The sequence below is a fragment of the Cibotium barometz genome, chromosome 35 (assembly GCF_041138505.1).
Source record: "Cibotium barometz isolate CiBa-2024 chromosome 35, ASM4113850v1, whole genome shotgun sequence".
Classification (NCBI taxonomy): Eukaryota; Viridiplantae; Streptophyta; class Polypodiopsida; order Cyatheales; family Cibotiaceae; genus Cibotium; species Cibotium barometz.
Genome location: NC_141080.1, coordinates 20194192 through 20221752, shown reverse-complemented (window position 1 = coordinate 20221752; position 27561 = coordinate 20194192). Strand labels below are relative to the sequence as shown.

The window sequence follows — 27561 nt, the reverse complement described above, 5'->3', positions numbered from 1 at the left end:
GTGTGTGTGGCCACCACCATCCCAAAGGGTAAGTCCATATGGTGGGAGGTAAGCCCACCAAGTGGACTTACCCTCCACCTTATAAAGGGGATTAATGTCAAACCGAAGTTTAGAAAATGTGTTCTTAAAAAATAAAATAAAGAATGTTATTACTGATAATGTTAGGATTAAAACCATTGTTTACAAAAAGATTCATTAGTTTAATTAAATCAAGATAAGCCCATGAGACATGTGATGCATTATAGATAAGAGGGTAACACTTGAGAAACACAAACTTTGTAAGCAATATTTTTTGGTCTATTACTATTTGCATGGATAAACGAAACATTTGGGTACGTAACTGATCTTTTTCCAATTAGTATGTGTGTCAAAATCCCCAATAAAGGGTCTTCTAAGGGTGATAGAAGTGTTTAGATAATTAGTAAAATAAGTGTTATAAGTAGATTTGATGGTAATCATATCCAAAGGATATATGCTCAAATGATTAGAAGGATCAATAGACCTATTATGAGAATGGCAATCCAAGAAAAAAATATTGTTGCTAAATGTTAAATCATCCATAAAGTGAAATGACAAATAGAAGGCTTTAGGCATAACAACTTGTTTATGCTTAGACAGTTTTCGAATAAATTCTAATTCAAACAATGCTAAGTATATATTACACCAAAGGGGCGAACAAGAATATCCCATTGGGATGCCTTTAGTTTGAACAAAAACAGTATTTCCCAACTTAGTAAAACAATTATTAAAAAAAAATAGGTTAAGACCTATGAAATCTTCAAAGTTAAAAGCAATAGCCTTGGTTTCTTAGTAAGCATAAATTGTTTTCTATGCTTCTTGAAGCCACAATATCCTAAATTTTGTATCATTTTGATAACATTTTGAATTGAGTCAATAGACTATTATCACCTTGATGCGGGATAGCTTCATAACATGACATAATATCAAAGGTATAGATAGAGTAGATATGCTTTGGAAGATTTATCAAAAGTCATATTGATTATGGATAATCCAGTAAGCATTAGTGCAGATGTGAGAGAAGATCGAAATGTCTTTGTGAAGTTTCTCAATGAATTCTATGATACCAGCATCCAGGGCCTTAAGTAATTTAGTAATAAGATCAGTTATAATATAAAACATACAATTATGTGCATTAGTTAGCCATCTAAAGATATTTTTGTGAACTTTATATGTGCCCATAATATATGGAAAGGTAGAGCTAGCAGGAGGGGTAATTTCATAAGAGAGTGAGAAGCTTACCCCCACTGACTCCAATACTTCTTTTTCAGTACATGAAGAAGGAGAAAACTCAAGGGAATTAAGTCTTTGACGTGCTAAAAGTCTCATGAGATGTTTATAGATAAATGTGGGTTGTTTGAGCTGATTTGTCTAATCCACAAATGTACAGATGGTTAGTAAGGTACTCAATCTTGTTCATAATGTCATGGTCTTTAAACCAAGTTGTTTGATTAAACCTATGATTAGGAACAAGAGAATTTAAATCTCTAAGAACAATGTATCTAATTAAAGTGTTATGCTTGCTTGAGACATGAATGAATACACATCCAAGCACAGAGTTTAGACCAAGTAGTATTTAATTCTTTAATGATGGGGTATGGATTACCGGGGACGGAAGGGATATGGTTAAGACCTTTTTTCATGAATTCATGCAACATAGGATGCCTACAAAGAGAAGGGTGTGGACCCCAAAATTCTCAAAGTCTTTCGTAAAAGACTTAAATCTCTTTGAGGTGGCACAAATGCATGGTTCAAAATATTTAGGAAATTTACAAAAGGTATCTAGTGGTTTATATAATGAAGCACCTAAATTTCTAGAAAAAATCAAACTTAACCAAATATTTAAATCAATAAAGGGTTTATTAATACCAAACTTTTCTAAAACTTCTAGAAATACTTTATCAGGTGTAATAAAATGAAAGAGTTTAACAAAAAGGAGATGAATGAATCTTTTACTATGTTTTTTCTTTCTATTAAGTAAATTTAAATCATTAGTTTTTTTTAGTAAGAAATCTTACATGATCATCTTCGGTGTTGAATTCTAGAGCCTTTGTGGTATCGTTGAAGTCCTCCGTACCTCGAAAAACACAAGGTTTCTTTGTAGAAGATTTCATAGTACTCGGGGTAATGGAAAGCCTTTTAATATCACTATTCTTTGCAAATTTAAGAACAGCTTCAATAGTATTAGAAGCAAGGGTGTTAAGCAAGTGAGAAAGCAAAGGGGTATTAGGATTGTAAAGAGCTAGATTTGCGGGCAGCTTCGAGCATAAAGTCATGGAACCAAAAGTAAACAATGAGAGCAATCCTAACTTCACTCTAGGAAAGGAGCCCACCCATCCAATAAAGGCATAGATGAGAGCACGTCCAGATGAAATATTGGGAAGGGTTTGGAAAACAAACCAAAGTAGGTGATCTAACCAGATGATGGAAGCAGAATAAGTAGAGTTAAGATCAAATCTTTTACATTGGCATTTAAGAAAAGGTTTAAAAGTTTTTCAACAGTTTTTAAGAAAAAATTGGGTTCATGAACTGTCTTGATTAATGGGTCCCTTAGTTCTAGCGATCAAAGCCGTGTTGGAACATTTAGAAGGATCAATATCTGAGAGTTTAATTTGCCCAAGTTTAAAAAAGAAATCATTAGAAAGTAGATGTTTGGCTGATCCACTACTTCATAGGAAAACTTACAAAAGAGGGCTAAAGAAGAGATAGAGAAAGGTGCATGATGGTTGATTACTTTATACTGTTAACCCCAACGTTTGAGTTATGGGGCTACTGGAGTAAAAAGATCTTGTTCCTACGCTTAACTCACAGCAGCAGAAGTCCCATAATTTATGATCAAGTCTAATAGAGTCCAACTAAAGTTGTCACAGAGGGAGGAGAGGGATGGCACCCGAATAGGAAGGAGAAATCACTTTCCGAGAGGGAAAGGAAGAAGAAGGCTTAGATGATAAAGAAGAAAGGGCTTCTCTTTCATCATTGTCCAAAAGACCAAAGTTAAGGAGGGGATTGACGATTTCAGGAGTAGATTTGATTTCTAAAGGAATGGAGGGGAGACCATTAACTTGAAAGAGCTTGTTTACAATAGAAGGTAAGGTAGAAAAATAGAAGTTAAGATCACAAGAATCCTGAAAGTCAATAAGGGGTAGAGAAGAAAGTAACTTATTGAAGGCCTCTATGAAAGAGGCTTGGTTGTTTGTTGAAGTAACAAGAAGGGCAATCCAATCATTAATAGAGGCAATAGTTAAAGCAGAAGGGGTTTTGGTTAGCAAAGCTTGTTTTTCAAAATCCAACAATTTTTTTAATGAAAATCTAGATCTTTAAAGCATGAAAGAATACATTGGGTCCCAACAAGAGGAGGAATGGGGAGGGGGAAATTAGTAGCAGCATACCCTAGTTTTACCAAAGAGGGGATCCATTGATACTGCACAACCAGAGAATTATTACTACAAAGGTTAAACAATCAACAATAGTCTAAAATAAATGACAATAGTCTAAAATAAGATTGTATGGTTCTAACCCGCCGACCAAGGACTAGTTGGGAAACAAATGCGTGTGTTTAGATTTCAATATCCCATCATAATGAACCATACAATCAAATCACACTGGAAAAATAAAACAAATATCATAAAAATATTATTTTACAATTGGAATATGCTTATATCTCTAGCAGAGTGGCAAGATCTTTAACCACCATAGATGATCAACTATACCTGTCAGCCAACCAGACAACATACAAAGTTAGGGCTTTGAATACATTGTATGGGTGACAGGTATCCAAGCATTCCTCATCCGCTTGTTATTGCTCTCACGTTTAATACAGTTTAAAGAACGTAACCAACTCTAAGGCTAGAAAAGAGTATTGATCATCCATCTATAATCAATGTGTTAAGAGAGAAACTTTTAATCCTTCTATTATGGCTATTAAATAAAACAATGATTAAGTCAAAAATATTAGCACAAGTGTGCACAAACAAAGTGTTGAGTTTAAATACTTATATATTAGTAAGTGGTAACTAAATATAATCCTAAAGAGATTACTTGTATTGTTGATTATGAGTATAATTGGCCTAAATAAAATGAAACATCAATGAGTTTGTGTGTGTGTGTGTGTGTGTGTGTGTGTGTGTGTGTGTGTGTGTGTAAAACTAAAATATGAGGTAAATGAATGTGTATGTATTTAGAGTGTGAGCATGTGAGTACATATTTTTGATTGAGGAGAAAATTGCATTGTGTGTGTGTGTGTGTGTGTGTATAAAACTAAAATATGAGGTAAATGAATGTGTATGTATCTAGAGTGTGAGCGTGTGAGTACATATTTTTGATTAAGGAGAAAATTGCATTGTGTGTGTGTGTGTGTGTGTGTGAGAGAGAGAGAGAGAGAGAGAGAGAGAGAGAGAGAGAGAGAGAGAGAGAGAGAGATTATTATTTATAAAACTTAAACAAAAATTAATTATAATTATAACTTAATAAAAGGTGGATGGTTACATGCACTAGTGTTGGAGAAGAAAATTGCGTAGGAATCGTATGAGTTATTGGGGAAAATGCAGAGCAAAATTACTAGAGATGATTGATGTCCATGGGTTTTATTTTTTATGGAAGCTTACCCTATTTTAAATGCAAGAAGTTTCTTGATTTTCAAATATCGTTTGGCACTAATCACTCCTAATGGTTCTATTATCCATAACAGTGTAATGGATCTTTTTCCTTTTGAAATTTAGAATGAATATGGGTCCCAAATTTTAAAACACATTAATTAATTAGTTGAGGCAAGGCAACCTTAGTCTTAGTTAATTAATTAATGTGAGTGCAACCTTAGGCTCAGGCGGGTGACGTCTGGAATCTTCCCATAACCCCCTCATCACGCTTATAAAAGGTGGTATGTTGTTTTTTTTTCTTCTAAATGAAAGCCCTTGCTGCGAGAGAGAGAGAGAGAGAGAGAGAGAGAGAGAGAGAGAGAGAGAGAGAGAGAGAGAGAGAGAGAGAGAGAGAGATGCGATGAGAGAGAGTGTAGGTGCTGTGAGACAATGTGGTGAGAGAGAGTGTAGGCACTAAGAGACAACGCTAAGAGATAGGGCTGGTCTTAGGTAAACCTTAGGTCATTAATTAATTAATTAATTAGGCTCGTTAGAGCTCGATTAATTAGTTAATGGGCTGGGCCTGAATACGGATAGTAAGCTCACATTAAATTCTGTGGAATAAATTTTGCCATGTGTAAGCTTGAAGAACGCTCTCTTTTGTCCCCTGCTTATGTTCATCTCAAAGAGATCCCACTTTTTGTTTCTCACAGAGAGAGAGAGAGAGAGAGAGAGAGAGAGAGAGAGAGAGAGAGAGAGCGAGAGAGAGAGAGAGAGAGAGAGAGAGAGAGAGAGAACATGGCCAATCATTTTTTAATATTTTCCCAAAACTTGTTCAAAAAAGGAACCCCTAAATAGAGGGCCAATCTTTCAAATATAATATAATTTGTGTGTGTGTATAAAACTAAAATATGAGGTAAATGAATGTGTATGTATCTAGAGAGTGAGCGTGTGGTACATAATTTTGATTGAGGAGAAAATTGCATTGTGTGTGTGTGTGTGTGTGTGTGAGAGAGAGAGAGAGAGAGAGAGAGAGAGAGAGAGAGAGAGAGAGTTAATATTTATTAAACTTAAACTAACCTTAATTATAATTATAACTTAATAAAAGGTGGATGGTTACATGCACTAGTGTTGGAGAAGAAAACTGAGTAGGAATGGTATGAGTTATTGGGGAAAATGCAGAGCAAAATTACTAGAAATGATTGATGTCCATGGGTTTTATTTTTTATGGAAGCTTACCCTATTTTAAATGCAAGAAGTTTTTTGATTTTCAAATATCGTTTGGCACTAAATCACTCTCCTAATGACTCATTCTATTATCCATATTAACGGTGTAATGGCTCTTTTTCCTTTTGAAATTCATAATGAATATGGGTCCCAAATTTTAAAACACATTGATTAATTAGTTGAGGCAAGGCAACCTTAGTCTTAGTTAATTAATTAATGTGAGTGCAACCTTAGGCTCAGGGGGTGATGTCTGGAATCTTCCCGTAACCCCCTCATCACGCTTATAAAAGGTGGTCTGTTGTTTTTTTTCTTCTAAACAAAAGCCCCTGAGAGAGAGAGAGAGAGAGAGAGAGAGAGAGAGAGAGAGAGAGAGAGAGAGAGGTTAGAGAGAGTTAGACTTTAGAGAGAGATTTTAGAGAGAGAGAGAGAGACAATGCAATGAGAGAGAGTGTAGGCGCTGTGAGACAATGTGGTGAGAGAGAGAGTGTAGGCACTAAGAGATGACGCTAAGAGATACCTTAGGCCATTAATTAATTAATTAGGCTTGTTAGAGCTCGATTAATTAATTAATGGGCTGGGCCTGAATACGGATAGTAAGCTTACATTAATTAATCATAGCACACAATGGATTGTAATGGCGAGAAATCTGCTATCATAAATATTTTTAATAATTAATTGAATTTTGTCATGTGTAAGCTTGAAGCACGCTCTCTTTTGTCCCGTGCTTATGTTAATCTCAAAGAGATCCCACTTTTTGTTTCCCCGAGAGAGAGAGAGAGAGAGAGAGAGAGAGAGAGAGAGAGAGAGAGAAAGGAAACATGGCCAATCATTTTTTAATATTTTCCCAAAACTTGTTCAAAAAAGGAACCCCTAAGTAGGGGGCCAATCTTTGAAATATAATATAATCCCTTAAATCTTTGAAATTTTTTTATCATTGGTCACTAGACAATTGATAGTACACAAGTTAAATAGATTATTTTTTTAACAAACGAGAAAGAAGAAGAGAGAGAGAGAGAGAGAGAGAGAGAGAGAGAGAGAGAGAGAGAGAAAATCTAAGTGTAACCAATGATAAGACATACCATGCTAGATGATGTGTAAAATGATACTCTCATTGAAGTGTAACAAGTGGTGAGTGTATGTTGTCTTTGTGCCTATCAATGTTTCATATTAGGATTAATTGTTAGGATAGCAATTAATTGGAACAACTAATGTATTTATGTTCGTGACATAGGTGGTGGAGTGTGTGTCGCACATGGAGGATCTTGTCTATATCATCTAAGATTGTTATTTTATATGAGTTATTTTGTTGGCCATGTGCTAAATGATTGTACATATTATTTATGCACACTTGGGCATGGCATTGCTATTTTACTAGCACGTGTGTTAGAGAAATTTTAGCTATTTTACACTTAGTGTGTGAATAAGTTTGTAAAAGTGAAAAAGTAAAGCCTTATTTTGTACGCAAAACTATTATTAGCTCCTTGGGATATATCTTGAATACAATTCTTAAAATACTCATGTCGTGAGGGTGGAGCTACACGTATGAGGGAGGAGACTGCACCCAATAGTGTGTTGATGGTGATGTTTACTCTGTCATGTTTTTATGTTATGCTTAATTCTTGTCAATTTGATTCAAGTCTATGCTTTGTTCCTTGATGTGTACATATGTGAGTTTGATTGATTATTCAAGAAGTACATAAGGTCTTGTTTTAGTGGGTGGCATTAGAGCTATGGGTACTTGCACTTGAAGAATAGGGAGAAGCTCACAAAAATCCAGAGGATAAAGAAGACAAAAGCTTAAAGACTCTTAGATAAAGGTTGACTGGTTTATGGGAACTTTGTGGACCTTTGGATGAAGAATTAGATCAAGGGCTAGAGATTAATGTCACCTTTTCTTCCAAAACGACCCTTTCTCATGAAAAGTGGGTTTTCTCAATTCTTAGCCTCTCCATAATGGACAACTACGCTGGGCTCTCAAGAAAACTGAAGGAAAAAAGGAGAAATTGCTTATTGCATGCCATCAGTTTTTGAATTAAAGATTAATCAAAGTTGGAAATTCAAATTCTTTTAAAGGAGAATCAAATCAAAGGTTTTTTTTCCTTCTCTTCTCTCTGTCCATCGAAGGGCAGCAAAATCAAGAAGGCATAGCAATTTTCTTTTTTCTTCTTTGTTTACACGCTAGGCTACGTCGGTGATTTTCTCTCACAATCGGGTTTTCGTGGGGGGGAATATAGCCGTGAAGAAGCTCTTTAAAAGCTTAAGCGATTATGCTTTATAAAGCTTAAAGGCTTTATAAAGCTTAAGCGATTATGCTTTATAAAGCTTAAAGGCTTCAAGCCTCTCACAAAATTACCAAAAAAAAGAGAGAGAGAAAGTCCTACAAAAATTCTAGCCCTTGTCATATGTATATGTTCACCTTTTGAAAAATTGAAAAGCCTCTTGCAAGCAAATTTCAAGCATTACCAAAGGGAATCACACGTGGAGAGCACTCTCAAAGGCAAAGAACAAATATTACAGCTATTCAGAGATTTCAAAGGCCCTTGGTCTCTTGAGTTTTCTATAGCTAGAGTACATACCTACTCTTTGATACTGCTTGATGGTCTCCTGGCACTTGTGGATTTTTCTTCTCACAGCACGAGTTGAATGAGCTTTTGACTTCTTACAAATTACGGGTGAAAGCTACATATTATTATTATTTCAACAATTTTCATTTTACATTTAAAATCTACACCTTTTATCTATCTACTTCTCTCTACCCCCCACCATTTAAGAGAAAATTCAGTCACTCCAAAACCAGATTCTAATTGAGAAGGAGTTGAGAATGGATATAAAAAATAGGTTATCCCGCAAGAAGAGGCATAGAGGGTGACCAAATTCAGAGAGCAATACAAGCTACTCTTAGAGCTTTTGAGTCTAGGAATGAGAACAAAATTAGCCGCAAATCTTTTACCTTTCAAAATTTTGATGAAAAAGAAAGATGCTCGTATAATACTTGCTTGGCTTAGTCAACTTGATAATTAATTTTTGGGGGAGAAATTTTGATGAAAAGAAAGATGCTTGCATAATACTTTCTTGGCTTAGTCAACTTGATGATTACTTTTTGGGGGAGAAACTCTCTTAAAAAGACAAAATCAAGTGTGCTACCAATCATTTGGTGGCATTGTTGTGCAATGTGACTAGAAGCAGCAAGCACAAACCTAAATCTTGGAAGAGATTTTAGAGCTCATCATCAAGAAGGATTTCTTACCCTCACAATACAAAGCTAGGGCTAGACAACGATGGTCCATATTCAAACAACTTGAGAAAGAGAATATATCCACTTATATGGATAGATTTTGGTAGACCTTGTTAGAAATAAATGAAATTAAGAAAGTCCGCAACAAGAATCAAAGAGGAAATCAAACACATCAAAGCAAGAATCTAGCATCCATTAATCATGAGATTAGTGATCAAATGGCTCATCACATGAATATACAAAAGAGAGAGAAAATCTATAAGTGCATGTAGCAAGAGAAGATGCACAAATAGCCTAAGTGTGTTTAACCTCTCACCAAGAGGATGACCATGGAAGGCCATATCTCCATAGATGGAGCCCAAAGGTACAAGATGACCAAAATTAGTAAAAGTGTCAAAAGGCCCCTACCAATGTACCCCAAGCCCTATTTATAGTCACTTTCTCCTATTGCCTATGGGCCCCTATGTACATGTGGAAATCAAGCTCTATGGTTCATGACAAACCATCCCTTCCCAAAGATTTTGTCCTCAAAATCATACAAGATATTTACAATTGAATCGCAATCTCAATGTAAACCCATGGGAAGTAGAGAGGTCTTCAAAAATGCGCCTCGAATACATTTGGAATAGGAAAACCAAATGTAGTGAAGCCGGCAAACTCCTTGTCCAAAAATAGCATGTAGGACTGTTATGGCAGCCATATTGTCGATGAAGCTTCCCTTGAAATTCTTCATGAAACCTCCATAAAAATGAGCTACAAATGATGCGTAGCCGCACCTAAAAAGGTCCCACATATGTGTCATCAAACCAAATGATCTTCCAAGTGTGTTGGAGTAGATTGGTAACCCTAACAATAGATCCAACCAAAGCTGTCCAGAAATTACAGCACATATAAAACCTCATGTTATGCCCATTCTTCACATAATAATCATGCCACTTGATTAAGGAATACTTCCATAAAGTAAACCATGTTGTTGAACATACTCAATTGATTGCCAAATAGCCTCATCTATGGGCAAGCGCTTCCATTTCACAAGGAATTCATCAATGTTCCGGTTCCTCAAAACCCTTGTTCTCTTGTCCACAATCCTCTCCGGCTCATAGATAATCTCTCCTTCTTCATCCATTGGTGGTAACTCTTCAATCTCTTGAGGAGAAGAGAGCCCACAAACCTCTTAAGGTTGGATACACGAAACACATTATGAATCCATGTAGAAGGAGGTAGGTCAAGCTTATAAGCTAAATCACCCACTTTCTTGACTACCAAATATGGTCCATAGTATCTATGTGCCAACTTGGTATTGGAAGACCCGTTGAGAATATTGTGACGGCTCTTAGGAAGCTTGAGCAACACATAATCACCTTCCTTGAACTCCATTTTGCATCTATGCTCATCCGCATTTGCCTTAATGACTTCTTGTGCCTTCTTCATATTATCCTTGCATAATTGAAGAAGCTGTCTCGTCCTTTCCAACTCTTCCTTGGCTAAAGGATTAACCATTTTATCCTGATGGAAGGCAATAGATGGCACATGCACTTGACCATAAAGAGCCTCAAAAGGTGACATCCCAATACTCAAATGCTTGCTTGAATTATGACAAAATTCAGTAAGGTAAAGCCATTCATCCCATGATGCTTACATGTCATGACAATAGTGCCTCAAGTACACTTCAATCCATTTGTTTGTGCACTCCGTTTGCCCATCCGTTTGAGGGTGATAGGCTATAGAAGGAGTGATTTGAGTCCCCAAGTTCTCATACAATGTCCTCCAAAAAGTGCCCATGAACTTGGTATCTCTATCACAAACTATATTGAGTGGCAAAACATGTATCTTGAATACATGCTCCATAAATTGCTTGGCAATGTGAGAAGCCCCATAAGTAGTCTTGGAAGCAATAAAATGAGCTGATTTGGTGAGTCTATCCACCACCACAAATACTTGATCCCATCCATGCTTCGTCTTTGGCAAGCCTTGATGAAGTCCATGGAAATGTGAGTCCATTTTCCATCCGGAATAGGCAAAGGATGAAGTAAACCACTTGGCAATTGGTGACTATCCTTATTCCTTTGGCATGACACACATTCCAAAACAAACTTCTTGACATCTCTCCACATGCCTTTCCAATAGAAGCTTTTGCTCACTTTGTCAAATGTCTTGAGAACACCAAGATGACCCGAAAGCGGTGAAGAATGCATCTCATGAAGCACCTTGGGAATGTAGGATGAGGTTGGAACCAAATACACCTTATCCTTGTGCCATAGTAGACCATTCCGAAGCTTATAATGAGGAAATTCTTCTCCATCTCCTTGCGGTAATTTTCTGTAAATATGGGCAGCATAGAAGGCCTCCTAGCATCCGCCATAGAAGGCCTCCTAGCATCCGCCCATGAATCCAAAAGTGACATTCTTGGTGGAATGCTCATGTGTTACCTTGGGAGAAACCTCTTGTACCATGGGTAGCTTGCCTTCCCTATGGCCTTCACAAGCTGTCCCAAATTGCTTGCCTTCATGTAAAGCACCATGACTTGGTCGAGCGACCCTCTCTTCCAAAACTTCCATCCTTATAGCCATAGTGTCAAGCCTACCATTGACTTCCACCCTTGTAGCCATCGTGTCAATCTTAGCATTCATTTCCATCAGCATTTGCATGATCGACCCGATGGTGGGGATGGTATGCGAATATTGTGGGGTGTGCTTATGGGCACTTCTGACATTCAACTCCTCATTCCCTTCTCTTCTTGAAGTATGCCCAAAAGTATCCCCTTCTCTTGAAGTGTGCCCAAGAGTATCCTCCGGAGCATCCAAAATTCCTTGTTCCATCATTGCCTCTTCATCCTCTACCTCGTCGGAAGCCAAAGTGTTGTGCCTCGGTCGCCCTTTTGGCTTCGGCCCCATGGAAACCTTCGGTTTCAGAAATTTGGCTCTAAATTGAGGTAGGGATGTCCGATTGAAGTGATCTAAAGCTTGTTGGAGAGCTAATGAAGTGTACTAGACCACTATGCAAAGACCTGCAAGAGATGAGGTGCGCTACTATTCTCTGTTTTAGGGTTTACAGGGTTATAGGCTGAAACGGTATTTTGGGTATAACTTGAGCTAGAGGTCCAAATGCAAAACTTTTTAGCTCAAATCGAAGCCCTCGATGAGTACTACAAGCCTATGTAATTGGATCTAGAAGATCTTCAAACCCCTATGACTAAATTAGGGTTTACTATTTCTGCAAAAACCCTAAATCTACCCTAAAGAGATATCGAAATGCGGAGGTTAAGGGCTCGTTGGGTAGCTCTAAGGAAGCACTAAGAGCTCATATGGTCCCTTTTAATTCAGTCCAAAAGGGTTGGGACTGAATTAGGGTTTTTGTGAATCTGCAGATTCTTGCCAAAGTGACCCTTTTTGTGCCCAATTGATCCTTGTTTGCTCCCAAACCAATGTCAACACCAACACCTTCCGCACCTCATTGGGATCCCAAGGTCTGCAAATTATGCTCCACAAGCTTCAATTGTCCATGTATAACCAGAAATTTTGAGAAAATTTTGACATAGTCTCCTTTGTTTTAGGAGCTAAATCTCAATTTTCTCAAGTAGCAATGAAATCCATAATCCTCTTATCAATTCCCAACCATTACATAGCATGTGTCTCAACTTGCATCACCAAAAGGCATACAAATTCCTTGCAATTCCAAGCATTCACCATATGTTTTCCATGGCATAATGCAAGATCAAATCCCATGAGATGTCCATATTAAGGCGCCATTGCCATGTACATAAACCAAGAGGATCGTCGGTGTAGCACGTTGAAGCTTGCCGATCTCCCGGCCAAGCTCTTCTCACCCCCGTACCTAGTTTGAACCAAGGCATGGGTTGAGGCCAAGTCTTCACCTCCACACCTAATCCTCCACTGTACCGCTTTACCACAACAATCACGGCACGGTGGATTCAAGCCATGCTCCTCCCCCGGGCCTCTCCGCCAACACCTGGGGTACCCTCACCAACATGTCTAGTTCTTAGAAATTGAAGTGAGTGCAAACAATTGTGAGGTGCATATAGCTTGAATTTGAAAATGAGGCGGATCACTTACAAGGATGTGGCATGACTCATGCCCATTACAATATACTCATAAACCATTATGCATGAACTCATGCTTATCCACATAGCTCCAAATGTCCACCATTCATCCAAAGATCCAACATCAACACAAGTGAGGTAATACCATATACCAATGATATCAATATCCAATTGGTATCACTTCCATGAGCATTGCTTATGAGTAATTGGCATCAAATGGCATTCAAGGGCATCAACTTGCATTTGAATGTAGCATTACCAATTGATTCCAATCACACATCAAGCTCTTCAAATGCTCAATAGCATCATACCAATGCATAAAAGCATCATGTCCATAGCAAAAGCCTTCTCATTATTACCCAACATCCACTCCATGCATGTGGCTAAATCAATGCATCTAAGCATATGCATTCCTTCATCCATTTATGCATGGATTCATCAAAGAATCTTGCATTTGTCTCACAAATGGCCACATGACATCCAAATGGGTGTGATTAAAGAAGGATGTGAGCAATAAGAGCATGCAATCACTTTCCAATGGATCATGAGTTATGTAGGAATGTTAAAATGCTGTAAATTAGGGTTTCCTTTCATGAATAACCCCAATTTGTCCATAGCATGAAGATTAATCACCAATGCTTGAGAAAATAGCCATAGCAACTCACCAATGGTATTCCGAAAGCTTCAATGGTTGGATTGTTGCTTGATAGAGCTTCCAATGGAACCAAATCTTGAAGATTTTTGCAATTTCTGTGGGCTGCTCAAACCTCCTCTTCTCCCTCTCCAATAGCAATGAAAAACTCCCCAAAATCCACCAAAAAGAGGCCAAACATCATGGCTAACAACCAAATGGAAGAAATGCGATGTAATAGAGCTTACTCTTGTGATTTTTGGGCCGTGAGGAAGCGTGGGAAAAACGTTGCTCAACGCCAGGCTTCATGAGCCAAGAAAGAAGCAAACTCAACTCCATTGGCCATAGGTAGCATTTTCAACCATTTAGAGTGAGTAGAGATGGATAATGGTGAGCTATGTGAGAGAGATTAGGGTTTGGAGCAAAGGGAAGGAAGAGGGAAGAAATTTCAGAAATTTTCAGAAAATTGCATGTAAATTGGTACTCTATGTGTTCCTCTCCTCAAGATCAACAAAAGCCCTAGCAAATGGAAGCAAAACGGGGCAAAGATGAGAAGTAATGGCTATGGAAAGCTTGGAAAAGAAGCACAATAGATAAACATGATTAATAGAGAGATTAAAAGGTGATTAATTCAAATTTTTTCCAATTTTTGTACCCCGCCCCAAATATTTGGTCCAGGGTATCCAAATTAGGTCCAAATAAGCTAAATCTCCATGAAATCACATGAAATCACATGAAATGATGCTTCCCCTCCACTAATCTCCAAAGATTAAGTAAAAATTAAGTAAGATTAAGCTAAAACTCCAAGAAATCAAGAGAAAATTCAAAAAATTATCAAGAAAATGACTAATCTCATGCCTAAAACCTTGATAATGGATCAAAATCAAGGCTCTGATACTAAATAAAATGGATCTAGAGTAAAATATGGAATCAAACACATCAAAGCAAGAATCTAGCATCCATTAATCATGAGATTAGTGATCAAATGGCTCATCACATGAATATACAAAAGAGAGAGAAAATCTATAAGTGCATGTAGCAAGAGAAGATGCACAAATAGCCTAAGTGTGTTTAACCTCTCACCAAGAGGATGACCATGGAAGGCCATATCTCCATAGATGGAGCCCAAGGGTACAAGATGACCAAAATTAGTAAAAGTGTCAAAAGGCCTCTACCAATGTACCCCAAGCCCTATTTATGGTCACTTTCTCCTATTTCCCATGGGCCCCTATGTACATGTCGAAATCAAGCTCTATGGTTCATGACAGTTCATGACCTGGGTCTTGGCCACCAATTCATTAGACTTGTCAAAACTCTGTTCTGGCAATTCTCGTGCTAGAGTTACCATTCATTAATGGTAGCCTCTCAGAGGCCTTTTGACTAAAAAGATCCATTAGACAAGGGTGCCCTCTTGCTCCTCTCCTTTTTGCCATAGTTGGAGATGCTCTGGCTAGTAGATGATGCTATCAAGTCAAGAGCCCTCCTCACAGGTATCCACCTCCCCAATAATATAGGTCAACTTTGCCTTCAACAATTTGTTGATGACACCACCAACACCATGGTCCACAATGATCCTCAATCCATCTCCTCCTTTTAGAAATACCTTTGACCTTCTGCCTTGGTTTTGGTTCTGCCATCAACCATAACAAGACTAGTATTAAAACTCTTCTCAAAGAAACCCCCACTTAGCTTTTAGAGCAAGGCTACAAAATTATCCTTGAAGGCTCTATCTTCAAACTTCTTGGAATCCATGAGATTTGGAATATTGATACACCAAAGATGGCAATGGGTGCTCAAGAAGATGCAACAAAGGTTTGACAGATGGAAAGGTTGTTAACAAAATCTAGTTGGCAGACTGGTGGTCCTAAAGCACATTCTTATCCCCTCCACTATTTACCCTCTATCTTGCTGGGCCCCCCTCTACCATTGATCTTAAAACTTTGGAAGCCATGTGAAGAAACTTCTTGTGGGCCGAAGACACTAGCAAGTATAAAATCCCCAAAGTGGCCTGGAGATATTGTACTCTCCCTAAGAATGAAGGCGGGTTGGGCTTGCGTCGACTTGGTAGGATAAACTCTTAGCCAAATGGATTGTTAGAAGCCTCTACTTCCCCAAGGAAGACTGGGCTATCCTCTTAAATAGGTGCACCCAGCTGAATGCTATCCCCTTCCTCCCTTTGTAGTGCGGTCCTATCCAAATTAAATCTCATGGTAGCCGCCTTGTTAAAGCCATTTGTCAAGCGTGAAACAAGCTTAAACCCCAGCTTGGGCTGGTGGTGGAAAATCTCAGACTCAAAGCCACAATTTTTCACTTGGACTCGATTTGGTTTTCTCTTCACTTTAAAAAACATGATCCAGCCCCATCTCTTCAAAAGAGCTCACACACTTTCTAAGAAAGGTATTAAGACTTGGGTTGACATCTCGCACTTTGACCACAAAAAGGTGGCTCACTAGACCTGAGTTCCAAGTAGCTTTTAGGGTCAATGTTTAGGATTTGGACCTCATCCAATACATAATGAATTTATGGGATACTGTCCTCTCCCCCCTCATCCAAGCTAGAGGTCCTATTCTCCTTCAATCTTTTAGTAGCTAGCCCTTCCAAACCAACTTGCTATGCGCATTCCTTAACCCTTCTCTTCCCTCTCTACATGTCAAGCTCAATGCTAAATGGGTCATTAACTGGCATAGAAATCAATGGAAATTGAGATTCCACCATATATGGTCTAAAAGGATAGCTCCTAAGAAGTCTTGCCTTATGTGGCTTATTGTCCACAAAGCTCACTAGACAACCAGCGCGCTGCTAAGATTGGCATAGGGTTTGGCATATGTCCCGGATGTAAAAGAGAGGAGGAAACAATCGCCCACCTTTTCATTAACTTTGATTGGAACACCAATGTATTGGAATTCCTTCACATGTGCATTAAGTCGATTCATCCTACTACTCTCAATTGGAGAGAAATTTTATTAGGCGAAGTTAATGGCTGTTCTACTAAACTGTGGAATATCATAAGGGTATAATTTCTCTCTGGACAATGTGGAAAAACAGGAATGCCTTTCTTTTCTTACCTGAAAAGTATGAGGCCTGAAAGCTTATTTATATTTTCAGAGATGAAAAGGTTTATTGGATTTGAAGAAGAAAACGTGCTCGGCCACTAATCTTGTCCCTTGAGAGTCAAAGAATTGTTGATATGCTGGAAGCAGACCAATCCTACATACGACGCAAGTAAGCAATAGACGATTTCACCACCTCCTTGATCTCTAAAGAGAAAGAAGTCATTGCTGACCTGGACTCTTAAGATGAAGAGCTTACTACATCATTAACTAGGGCTACAAAGAATAGACCATTACCCTAGAGGTGGAGAGTTCTGACACCATCGACAACGCCTTGCACTTGTGCGGAGCCATGCAAATCTTCGTTAAAACCCTTACTAGCAAGACCATTACCCTAGAGGTGGAGAGTTTCGACACCATTGATGTCATCTTGCGCTTGTGTGGAGGCATGTAGATCTTTGTTAAAACTCGTACGGGCAAGACCATTACCATGGAGGTGGAGAGTTCCGACACCATCGATAATGTCAAGGCCAAGGTCCACGATAAGGAGGGCATGTAGATCGTACGGGCAAGACCATTACCATGGAGGTGGAGAGTTCCGACACTATTGCCAATGTCAAGGCCAAGGTCCACGATAAGGAGGGCATTCCACCCGTGATAGTAGTTAGAGGACGACCGCACCCTCGCCGACTACAACATCCAGAAGGAGTCCACCCTCCATTTGGTGCTTCGCTTGCGTGGAGGTGTGTAGATCTTTGTGAAAACCCTTACCAGAAAGACCATAACCCTAGAGCTGGAGAGATCTGACACCATCGACAATGTGAAGGCCAGGATCCAAGACAAGGAAGGGATTCCTCTCAACCAGCAGAGGCTAATTTTTGTTATAAGCAGCATGAAGATGGTCGAACCCTTATTGATTACAACATCCAAAAAGAGTCCATGTTCCACCTGGTCCTTCACCTGCATGGAGGTTGGTAAGGGCTGCTACCATTTTTGAGAGCCAAGGTTTCTTTCTGCTTACACTTGGTCACCACCCAAAATTAAACGAGGCCCTCTTCTTCACATTCATTCTGAAAAGGTTGAAAGAGTTGAAGGAGGCATGTGCTTTTTACCACCCTAAGTCAAAGAAACACTTGGTCACCACCCAAAATTAAACAAAGCCCTCTTCTTCACATTCATTCTTAAAAGGTTGAAAGTGTAGATTAAGTGTTTCTGTATATCCACATACTCCGGTTAGAGGTACTTGGAAGATAGGGTAGTTGTACTTGCCAAAGGAGAGGCAGAAGTACTTGGAAGAGCAGGGTAAAAGTACTTTGCTAATCCATTGGAGTCTTAGCTAGTTTAGGAGAGGTTGCCTCCAATGGTAGTCTCGCTAGTAAACATGATGCTGGTAAAGCCCAAGGTAAACATGTCGACTGTAAAGCCCAAGGTTAACGACGGTTCACAAGTTTTTTAACTTGTTCACCATTGGAACTAGAAGGAGGCATGCCGCCCTTGGTTTCAACTCTATGTTAGGTAAGTAATGGTGTCAAGAAGCTCCCTGAAGAAAACACACACACTTTTTTTTTTTGTAAAAGGAAGAATACACACACACATAAAAAGCTTAGAAGCACTAAATTAATTTAAGTGTTTGATTAACACAAGTTTTTTAACTTGTGCACCGTCAAAATTGGAAGGAGGCATGCTGCCCTTGGTTTCAACTCTCTGTAGAGGTAAGTGACGGCATCAAGAAGCTCCCTGAAGAAAACACACACACTTTTTTTTTGTAAAAAAGCAAGAATACACACACAAAAAAATGCTTTAAAGTACTAAATCAGTTTAAGTGTTTGATTAACACATTGATGAAGAGTATATAATCTTACATACTTCCACTCTCACTAGTGGCTTTGAAGTGGTTCTAATTAATGCTGCCGGGGTCTACGATAATGGTCTCGAGGGCTTTGGTGGTGACGAGACTTGAGCTCAGGATGAAGTTTTCCCACGACGGTTGGCAGTTGCCAGTGTTGGGGTGTGGCAAGAAGAAGTGTTGGCCACCCACGAGCCCGCCCTTTAGAGGCCTCGTGCTTGTTGTAGTAGAGATCGACGATGGCATTATAGAGGACCTAGGCGGAGCTGTTGAAGGAGTAGTGCTGGACACACACACACACACACACATGAAAAGCTTAAAAGCACTAAATCAGTTTAAGTGTTTGATTAACACATTGATGAAGAGTATATAATCTTACACACTTCCACTCTCGCTAGTGGCTTTAAAGTGGTTCCAGTTGATGCTGCCAGGGTCTACGGGAACGATCTCGAGGGCTTTGGTGGTGACGAGACTCGAGCTCATGAGTGATGAAGTTTTCCCACGACGGTTGGCAGTTGCCAGTGTTGGGGTGTGGCAAGAAGAAGTGTTGGCCGACCCCACGAGCTTGCCCTTAGAGGCCTCGTGCCTGATGTAGTAGAGATCGGCGGTGGCATTATAGAGGACCTAGGCGGAGCTATTGAAGGAGTAATGTTGGACGCCCACGACGTAGTAGGCCACCTACAGCTTCTATTTGACTGGCATCTCAATGGTTGTTGGTATGGAAACGTTTGCCCCAGCAGGCAGATTGCTGCACGTGGTGCCGGATGTGCTAGTAGTCACCATGAGGAGCGAGAGACACATAGCCACACTGGCACAAAGCAGCCTTAGTTTTTGCGCTAGCACATCTCATTGGCTATATTGCAGGCTCGATTAGCTTATCGAATTGGGTGAAGCCTAAGATTGCCTAACAAGTACGCTTGATGAAAGAGAGAGTGAAAGCCTCTTTGCTCTCTTAATATATGGTAGATTGATGACCCTGATGCCCTCCTTTAAAAAAAAATAAGTTGATAGCTGATCCATTGGAGTCTTACCTCGTGTACCCTTTTTACCTTGGGTAGCCTAAGTTGCTTTACAAGAAAGCAAGCGACTACAACAAAGCCACGTGGCACTGAATGTAGCAAAAAATGCACTCCAATAGATAACATCCTGAGAAAGAAGCTCCTTAAACATGCCCTATTTAGGCTTAGCTCTTTGATCACGCTACATTGATAGCCACTTTAATTTTGAATGTTTTTTTTGTTGATTGGGGCTTCGATTTATGAGATCGACGATAGCTCGTGCGCACTGATAGCGGTTATAACTTTACATTAATCGGCGATCGTGAAACAATATCACACGAGACTCGTCACATCATCGACTTCAGTATCGCAGACTGACAAAGGTATTCCTCTTTTATATTTGAACAAACTAATGTCCACTTTCAACACTGAAGGTGTATCTTTGGTCCACTTTCGATATCCAAAGTGTTATTTGGGAAACGGGAGAAGGGCACGTTCCCTTATGTTTATAAAATTATGGGGAGGACTGTGCCAACTCCCCACCATACTTTATGTATGGTTTTTTTTCACTTGCACAAAAAAGCACAAAATTCATGACTTGAACGACGACATGTAACTCAAATTCAGATGTGCTAACCAATTTGTAATTATCCTTTTTGTGAGGTATTTCAAGATCTCCATCGATTATAAGCATAGATTTGCAGTTCATCGATATCAGACGCGTCTCTAGCACCCTTTCCAAGTATGTTTACAAATTTATGCTCGTTCGATCACGTCAAGATATTTATAAGCAAAACTGCACGGTTGTATGTTTGTTAATTTTGAACGTTTCCTTTGAGGTATATCAATAAAAATCTATTTTTTTTTTTGCTATAGGTAACATGGCAAACCAAAATGTGGGAAAGACATGTCTACAAAGAAGACATGTTGTAGAAATTAGGACTTCGAGGAAAAAAAAACAATTGCTAATGCCAAACGCTTCCACATGGTATGTGGAGATGTTAAATGAGCAATGACGTATTGAGATATTGTTGTCGGCAACATTGCATTATGCAGCGTGTGTTTATTTCTGACAAGCCGACATCGTACTAGAAGTGAAAGTTGCACACTAATATTAAACTAGCAAGTGCACTGTTACTAGATGCTGCAAACAAATACGGTGTTAAAGCACACTGGTGTGCTTATTACAACTGCAAAAAGAATATGACTAGGCAAGCAAGTATAATGCTCCTACTTCTAGATTACATTTGTCGGCTGCTAACAGGCAACCAGCTACATACCCAACTTCTTAGCATCATAGATGTGTTAATGAGTGTCACTTCCACAGCGAATGCCATTGCAAGAGGCATTTTGGAGAGAATATCTACCCCTAATCTATTGGTCGACTAATTTCGATAGGACTCGCATATCAAAAGACTTAGCCTCCGAAGTAGTTAGAATACTTGCATACAATATAGTCAACAATCCAATTATACAGAAGTACAAGACACTTGTAGAATGTTCTCACATAAGGCTGGGCGTGTGTGTACTTTCGCTAGACGTTGTAACCAACATCATCAAGAACCACGTATAAGATGACCCATTTCAGCTTAATGAGACAGAAGTGGAGACACATGGTGAACTATCACTGCTGCAAAATTTAGCGAACTAAGAGCGTTCTATAAATCTGCAAACACGAGTTCGCTTCGATACAATTGTGTGCTGCACTTGTATAGGCGGGTAAGGCTACCCAAACATTCCAGTTTCTAGCTTCTAACCTCAACATCCCTTCACTAATTAGTCGATTTAGTTGAATAAAACAAATGCACCTTTTTATAGCTTTTGATATCCACTAATTACTCGATTTAGTTAATCCAATTAAAGCACAAAAATCACCAAGAGGTATTAAACCAGAGAGCGCGACCGAGTGAAGGGCGTCGGGGTCACATCTGGAGCGACCGCCACAGGTATTTGAGGTATTAGTTGTCCTCGCTCGAACGCCACTGATTGCAAGTTGCCCCGGGTATGCGCATCCTCATCAAGCTCTCGTAATCTGGGCGGAACCCTTTTTTTTCTCTTTTTCTTTTTCTTTTTCTCTCTCCCAAGTTTGGGGGCGGTCTGCAGATGAGTGATGGCATCTATTATAAGCGGATCAGGGCTAGGTTTTTATATTATAAAAAGAATCCATAGAAGGGAGGAGTAAGTCAATATCATGAAGGATATCAAGGCTGAATTGCAGGCCCCAGTTTCACTCAATTTGCAAATGGACACGTGAAGGCATAGGCTACGGAAAGTTTTGGAAATTTGGGTTTGCATGTGCAGGAGGAGGAGCGAAGCGAAGGTTTCAAGGAATTTTCACTTTTTATCACAACTAGAGGGCAAGGGACCATACCTACTATCACAAGAAGAAGAGGCAACAAATGGTACGGCTTGATGCATTTTTTTTGTTGAATTGCAAAAGGGAAGAAACAAAGATCCGGGAATGGCATTTTTGGTCCTAGCGAGATGTTTGTGATATGTGATTGCTTTAGCAGTTTTTTGGGGGTGCCTTTTATGGAGTTGTATGTTGCAGCAACGGATTCATTAGGATGTGTCGAATCTTAAATTTGAAATAGGTGATTTTAGGTTGTGAGTGTGCACTGTGCATGCATCCAATGAAATTTCCAATGATAGAGTGTGCTGGATGTTTAATGTACGCAATGCCTCCTGACAAGTCTTCTTGTAATTGCTGGTACAGTCGTCTCTTGCTGCTGCCAGAGCTGATAACTTCTACTATCCTCCAGAATGGACGCCAAAGCAGGTATGTTGTAAAAATTCTAATCATTACAAATATGAAACCTGCTGCATGTAAGTATATATCTGAGCTCGAGGTTTGATCAAGCTTCAATGGCATGGTGTTGGTAGGGTTCATTGAACAAGTTTCATGGACAGCATGCTCTAAGAGAGAGAGCCAGGAAACTGGACCAAGGCATCTTGATCATAAGGTGAAGTTTGCATTTTAGCTCTTATCAAATAGCATTATTGCAAGAAAAAGTCCTCAAATCTTTGATCAAAATTATGACTTACACAACGATGTCTGAATTGGATAGATTCGAGATGCCTTTCAATATTTGGTGTGGCGGTTGCCATTCTATGATTGCAAAAGGAGTGCGTTTCAATGCAGAGAAGAAGCAAGTTGGAAATTACTACTCTACAAAGGTGAATTTAAAAGATCTTGTACAAGCTGTAGTGGTCTCTTTTCAAGTGGGACGCTGTACTCATAAAATAGTGCTTCCTGCCACAGATATGGAGTTTTACGATGAAGGCAGCATGCTGCAGGCAAGAGATTGTGATACAAACTGATCCTCAAAACTGTGAATATGTCATCATCAGTGGTGCAGAGCAAAAAACGGAAGTTTTTGACCCAGAAGATGCTGAAACACTTGTACTTCCTTCTGAAGAGGGTAGGTAATGATTTCTGGGTATCCATAACAGTGTAATTATTTGATCAGTTGTGACATTTTGTATACTGTTGTCATTTTGGATGTTTGGACTTTTAGACAGGGGAAAATTGGCAGACCCTTTTTATCGCCTTGAACACTTGGGAGAAGATGTACAGAAGGCAAAAGAAGCAGAACCTTTAATGGTGCGCATGCAACGGGTGTCCAATATCAAGCATGAGAAAGACTATGCTTTGAATAGGTCACTCAGAGCTCAATTACGGGTGAGGAGCAAGTCTGTTCCTTAACTAGGGTAGGAAAAGGCTTTTTTGATATCTAGGGTCAAAAGATAGTCTCTGCTTTTGTAGTTAAGAAACTGTGATTGTTTTTTATAGGTGCAAAAAGAACGAGTTAATGCAGAAGCAGCTTATTCTAAGAAATTAGGACTTGGCATCAGGCTTCTTCCACCTTCAAAGGAGGATACAGAGGAGGCTTCAAAAACAAAATTTGCTCACAAGTTTGAAATCAATAAAAAACAGAAGAGGGCAGCCATTAATGCATCATCAATCTTTTCGCACTGTTCAAAACAAGACCATCCTTCTCTTCTTGATTCTGGTCAGAAGCTGCAGCTGCTTGCAAAGAGAAGAAAGATGAATGTGGCGGCTGTGCAGAGCTCTGTTACTGGCAATGTTAAGCATTCCTCGGGGTCTGCTATATCTGCTGGTAGAATTGTGTCTTCTGTGAATAGATTTGTGGTTGTGAAACCGACTTGACCTTGGCATATCAATTTTGGCTTTCATCCATATACCTTGAGTTGGGACCTCTATTCACATGGTGAGTTTTGATTGTGGAGTACACTGTTGTACAGAACAAATACTGTGTTTATGGGTTGAAAGTTCAGCTGCGGCTGATGAGCAAGTATGTTTTTGTTTTCATGTCAACAGACCTGAGTTAGCTTTCTAAAAGCATATTGGTTTCCCATGTTTTTAAATAAATGCTACAGTTCACTACCGTTTCATCGGATAAACAAAATGGAAGCTTTTCATTGAGGATTACCCCTTTCCCCTCCACCAAAATGATGGGAGACATCACATCTTGGTTTTACTATTTTTGTGCTGGGCGGAAGAAAAAGGCCCATCATAGGGTTTTCCACGGCTCCATATCCTATCAGCAATTTGTTACGGGCAAACCTCTATGCCTAGTTTGGACCAGCCTAAGGCTACCCCGATCCTGTGCAAGAAAGGGATCTAGTGAGGGATAAGGAAACTACACTCATTATACATGGAACGGAGTACACACAATCTCATAAGGAGTAGCCACCTAAACATGAAAAGTCTGCCATGAATCAATCATGAAAGCTTGGGTCATAAGATCCAAGAAAGGTGACAATGGATAATATGTCAAAAGACACACAGCTTTACACAAGTTGTCCAATAAGTGATTTATATAGTCACTTACTCTAAAGATGTGTCCATACTAGTCCATGCCCAAGATCTATGTGTCTAAATTGTACATGTACTACGAGAAGATGTTTTTTTTTTACAAACTATTCTCTCTTACAATATCAAACACAAAGTGTCGTCGTTCAACGATTGGACGGTAATCACCACGGATGCTAGGATCTAACAAAAATCCCCAAAATATGCCACTGAGATCATGACATGAATATGTATCCGGATCAAAAATGAATGTCATGATCAAATGCCGCATCAATGAGCCCTACAAACGGTATTTGTATCAATGCATAGATATCCACGAGTAGCTTCACATAAGAACGCCTCGCAATCCAAATCAATGCTTGAATCAAAAATTGATGTATCATGATGGCATGCATCGTCATCTAGCCCAACATCATTATGACATCTATGGGCATCAAAGAAGAATGCCTCATAATAATCTAAATTATGCCAACCCATGCCATTAACACATGAATCATCCTGCAACTCAATCAAGGCATGGTCCACATAAACATGATCCATAGAAGCATAATCTGCATACTTGCATAATGTCATCACCAATATAAGTGTCATCCTCAACATGTATACGACCATAGTCCACATCATCAAATACATCCGTGACAACATCACTATGGACAATAGGTAGATGTGATCTCATCCTCATGAGTACACCTACCTCTCCAACGGTCTTACCTTCATGAAATCATCGCCATCCTCCCTCAAGATACATGGATATCCGAATACATAAATGACACCATGGTAAATACTGCTAGGGAACTTATGAGAATGAGTGATCATGGCTAAATCCTAATTGCCCAAACATGTATGATCCCTAGAAGAGTAAACTTTCATATCTAGCACAAGCAACTCTTGCATGTGCTCCTCGTGGCTCATATCATCTGTCAAATACTCATGGTTATCTAATGCATCCACATGATCCCTAAGAAGATAGGTAGGTATACATAGGTATCCTCACCCACAATGCTCTGTACCATGCTTGTCCCTGAGATCATGTCCACACGATCTAACTCACACATCAATACCATCATTACGTGCATGTGTTAATATCATCACCATGTGCATGTGTATCAATATCAGCATATGCATGTGTATCATCATGTGCACGTGTATCAATATCATCGACGGATGCACGCATGTGATACATCATCATCATCATCTAAATCATAATACAATGAATGGATCAATGGCTAGTAGATGTCGTGGATGAGTCATAGAGACTGTCGATGACTACTATGATACAGACATGTGTAAGCAGGTATGACATGTCCTCCAAGGACCAAATCCTGTTACACCATGACTCACAGACTTCTCCCCACCACGAATGAAAATCGTGATCATCATCTACCATGTAGCCACACACATCAACAACACCAATATCATGGCCATATTGAAACTCCTGATAAGTCATGCCCGTGGTGGTTGAGACACCTCCACGATTCATAAAAATCTTCGGTCTTAGCCAAATCTCTCAACACACTATCAAAATTCCTAATGACAAGAATTGATGCCCTCATAGCTACCACACCAACATACATGTGTGAGCGGGTATAAGGTATAAGTGTGAACGAATCCACTCGATATCAATGTTGATGCATGAACAATGTCCACAACGCATAAGACATGTGAACACCCCTCACAAAGCACCCCAAGTGTGTGAACACCACCACAATGCTCCAAAATATATGCACAAGGCCCGTTTTCTGTCCATTCCAAGTTATTGGATTACCCAATACTACCCAGTGTTGACTAGGAGGTCACACTCCAAAAAACAACGATTTTGGATCCATTAAATGTGTTTGTTTGTGTGTTTGATTTTCATTTGAAGTTTATCTTACATTAGGGTATTCTATTTCCATCTATTGTAGGATAAACTCTTGTTGGTTCTTTGGTGATTTGCATGAAATTAGAGCCCAAGAGGCTTAGATTTCATTGCTTTGATCTATGGATTAGCTTAGTAATTATAATTAGAAGTGGAATCCAGTCCAAAAACATGAGCATTGAGCTCCATTAGGTTAAATTAATGCATTTTATATATTTTCATAATTTGTTCATAGATTATTGGAATTAGTAGATTAGAAGCACGCTCAATCATCAAAAAATACTTAATTAGTTTTATCTCAACTATTAACTAGGATTATAGACATTAATCACAACCCATCAAGTCTAAAAAATAAAAAAAAACTATCATAAACTAGGCCAAATAACTCTCGAGTAGGGAGCATGAGCCTATAGTCTCATATAAAACGACATGAGCCTGTACACGTGAGCCATGAGTCTGGACATGTGAGCCATGATTCTGGGCACGTTCTAGACATGTGAGCTGTGTGTCTGGACACGTGAGCCGTGAACCTATAGACATGAGACTAGAGACTAGAGACTAGAGACATGAGACTAGAGACGTGGGCATGGACCATGAATCTGTAGACATGAGCTTGGAGTTAGGTATACTTAATATAGTATGGACTAATTATTACTACAATGAAGACGTGAATGAACACACCTACCCATGACATGGCCTTGAAAGATTTTTGAGAAAGATACAAGCTAAACTAGAGCCAATGTTAGAGCAAGTGGTTGAGGTACGACTACTAGCCCCGCGCACCTGAGCATATCCCAAACCCCATCCCAAATTCAATCATAGACCCAGTGAGGAAACCCCAGAGTTTACCCAAGGGCTCAAACAAACCCGTATCCATTCTTAAGAGCTTGCAAATAGAACCAGCTCCAAATCCTCTACCTCTAGAACCCATCTAACCAAGCCTCACACATTGCTAGATATAGTGAGGGAGGACACAGTGGTGGGGGAGGTGAAAGTCGGCCTTTCATGGATCATCGTTGCCAATGCAACATTTTCTTTGCAGTGATCATGGGAGATGATTTTATCTTGTCTCCTTCAAAGGAACCACCTCCTTGCACATATCTTACAAATACCTTACATATTAGTAGGTCATAGCCCACCGTAAAGCAAATATAAACCCAGTCCATGCAAATATCACATGTGGCACATAGCAGGTCCTACAAGAAATATTAATAAGAGATGATTTTA

The 27561-nt window shown here is 39.3% G+C and overlaps 1 protein-coding gene and 1 pseudogene across 3 annotated transcripts; both read left to right on the top strand.

The window, feature by feature from the left end:
* The first annotated feature begins 17147 nt into the window (after positions 1 to 17147).
* Positions 17148 to 17773, top strand: LOC147618206 (polyubiquitin pseudogene; annotated as a pseudogene).
* A 3678-nt stretch (positions 17774 to 21451) lies between these two features.
* Positions 21452 to 24069, top strand: LOC147618205 (uncharacterized). Of its 3 annotated transcripts, none has more exons than XM_086774645.1 (8): positions 21452 to 21585; positions 21941 to 22041; positions 22356 to 22418; positions 22523 to 22602; positions 22708 to 22816; positions 22902 to 23061; positions 23158 to 23321; positions 23433 to 24069. In XM_086774645.1, exons 2-8 carry the CDS (start codon positions 22039 to 22041, stop codon positions 23808 to 23810), a joined length of 957 nt encoding a protein of 318 aa, XP_086630771.1. In that variant the 5' UTR covers positions 21452 to 21585; positions 21941 to 22038; the 3' UTR covers positions 23811 to 24069. The 3 variants fall into 3 exon arrangements, with proteins under 3 accessions (XP_086630771.1, XP_086630769.1, XP_086630772.1); XM_086774643.1 differs by having other exon boundaries at positions 21461 to 21594; XM_086774646.1 differs by having other exon boundaries at positions 21498 to 21641.
* Positions 24070 to 27561: the final 3492 nt, after the last annotated feature.

Coding starts and splice junctions, on each gene's coding strand:
- LOC147618205 (XM_086774645.1), top strand. Junction 22,603..22,707: donor CAAGGCATCTTGATCATAAG/GTGAAGTTTGCA, acceptor TGAATTGGATAG/ATTCGAGATGCCTTTCAATA. Junction 23,062..23,157: donor TGTACTTCCTTCTGAAGAGG/GTAGGTAATGAT, acceptor TTGGACTTTTAG/ACAGGGGAAAATTGGCAGAC.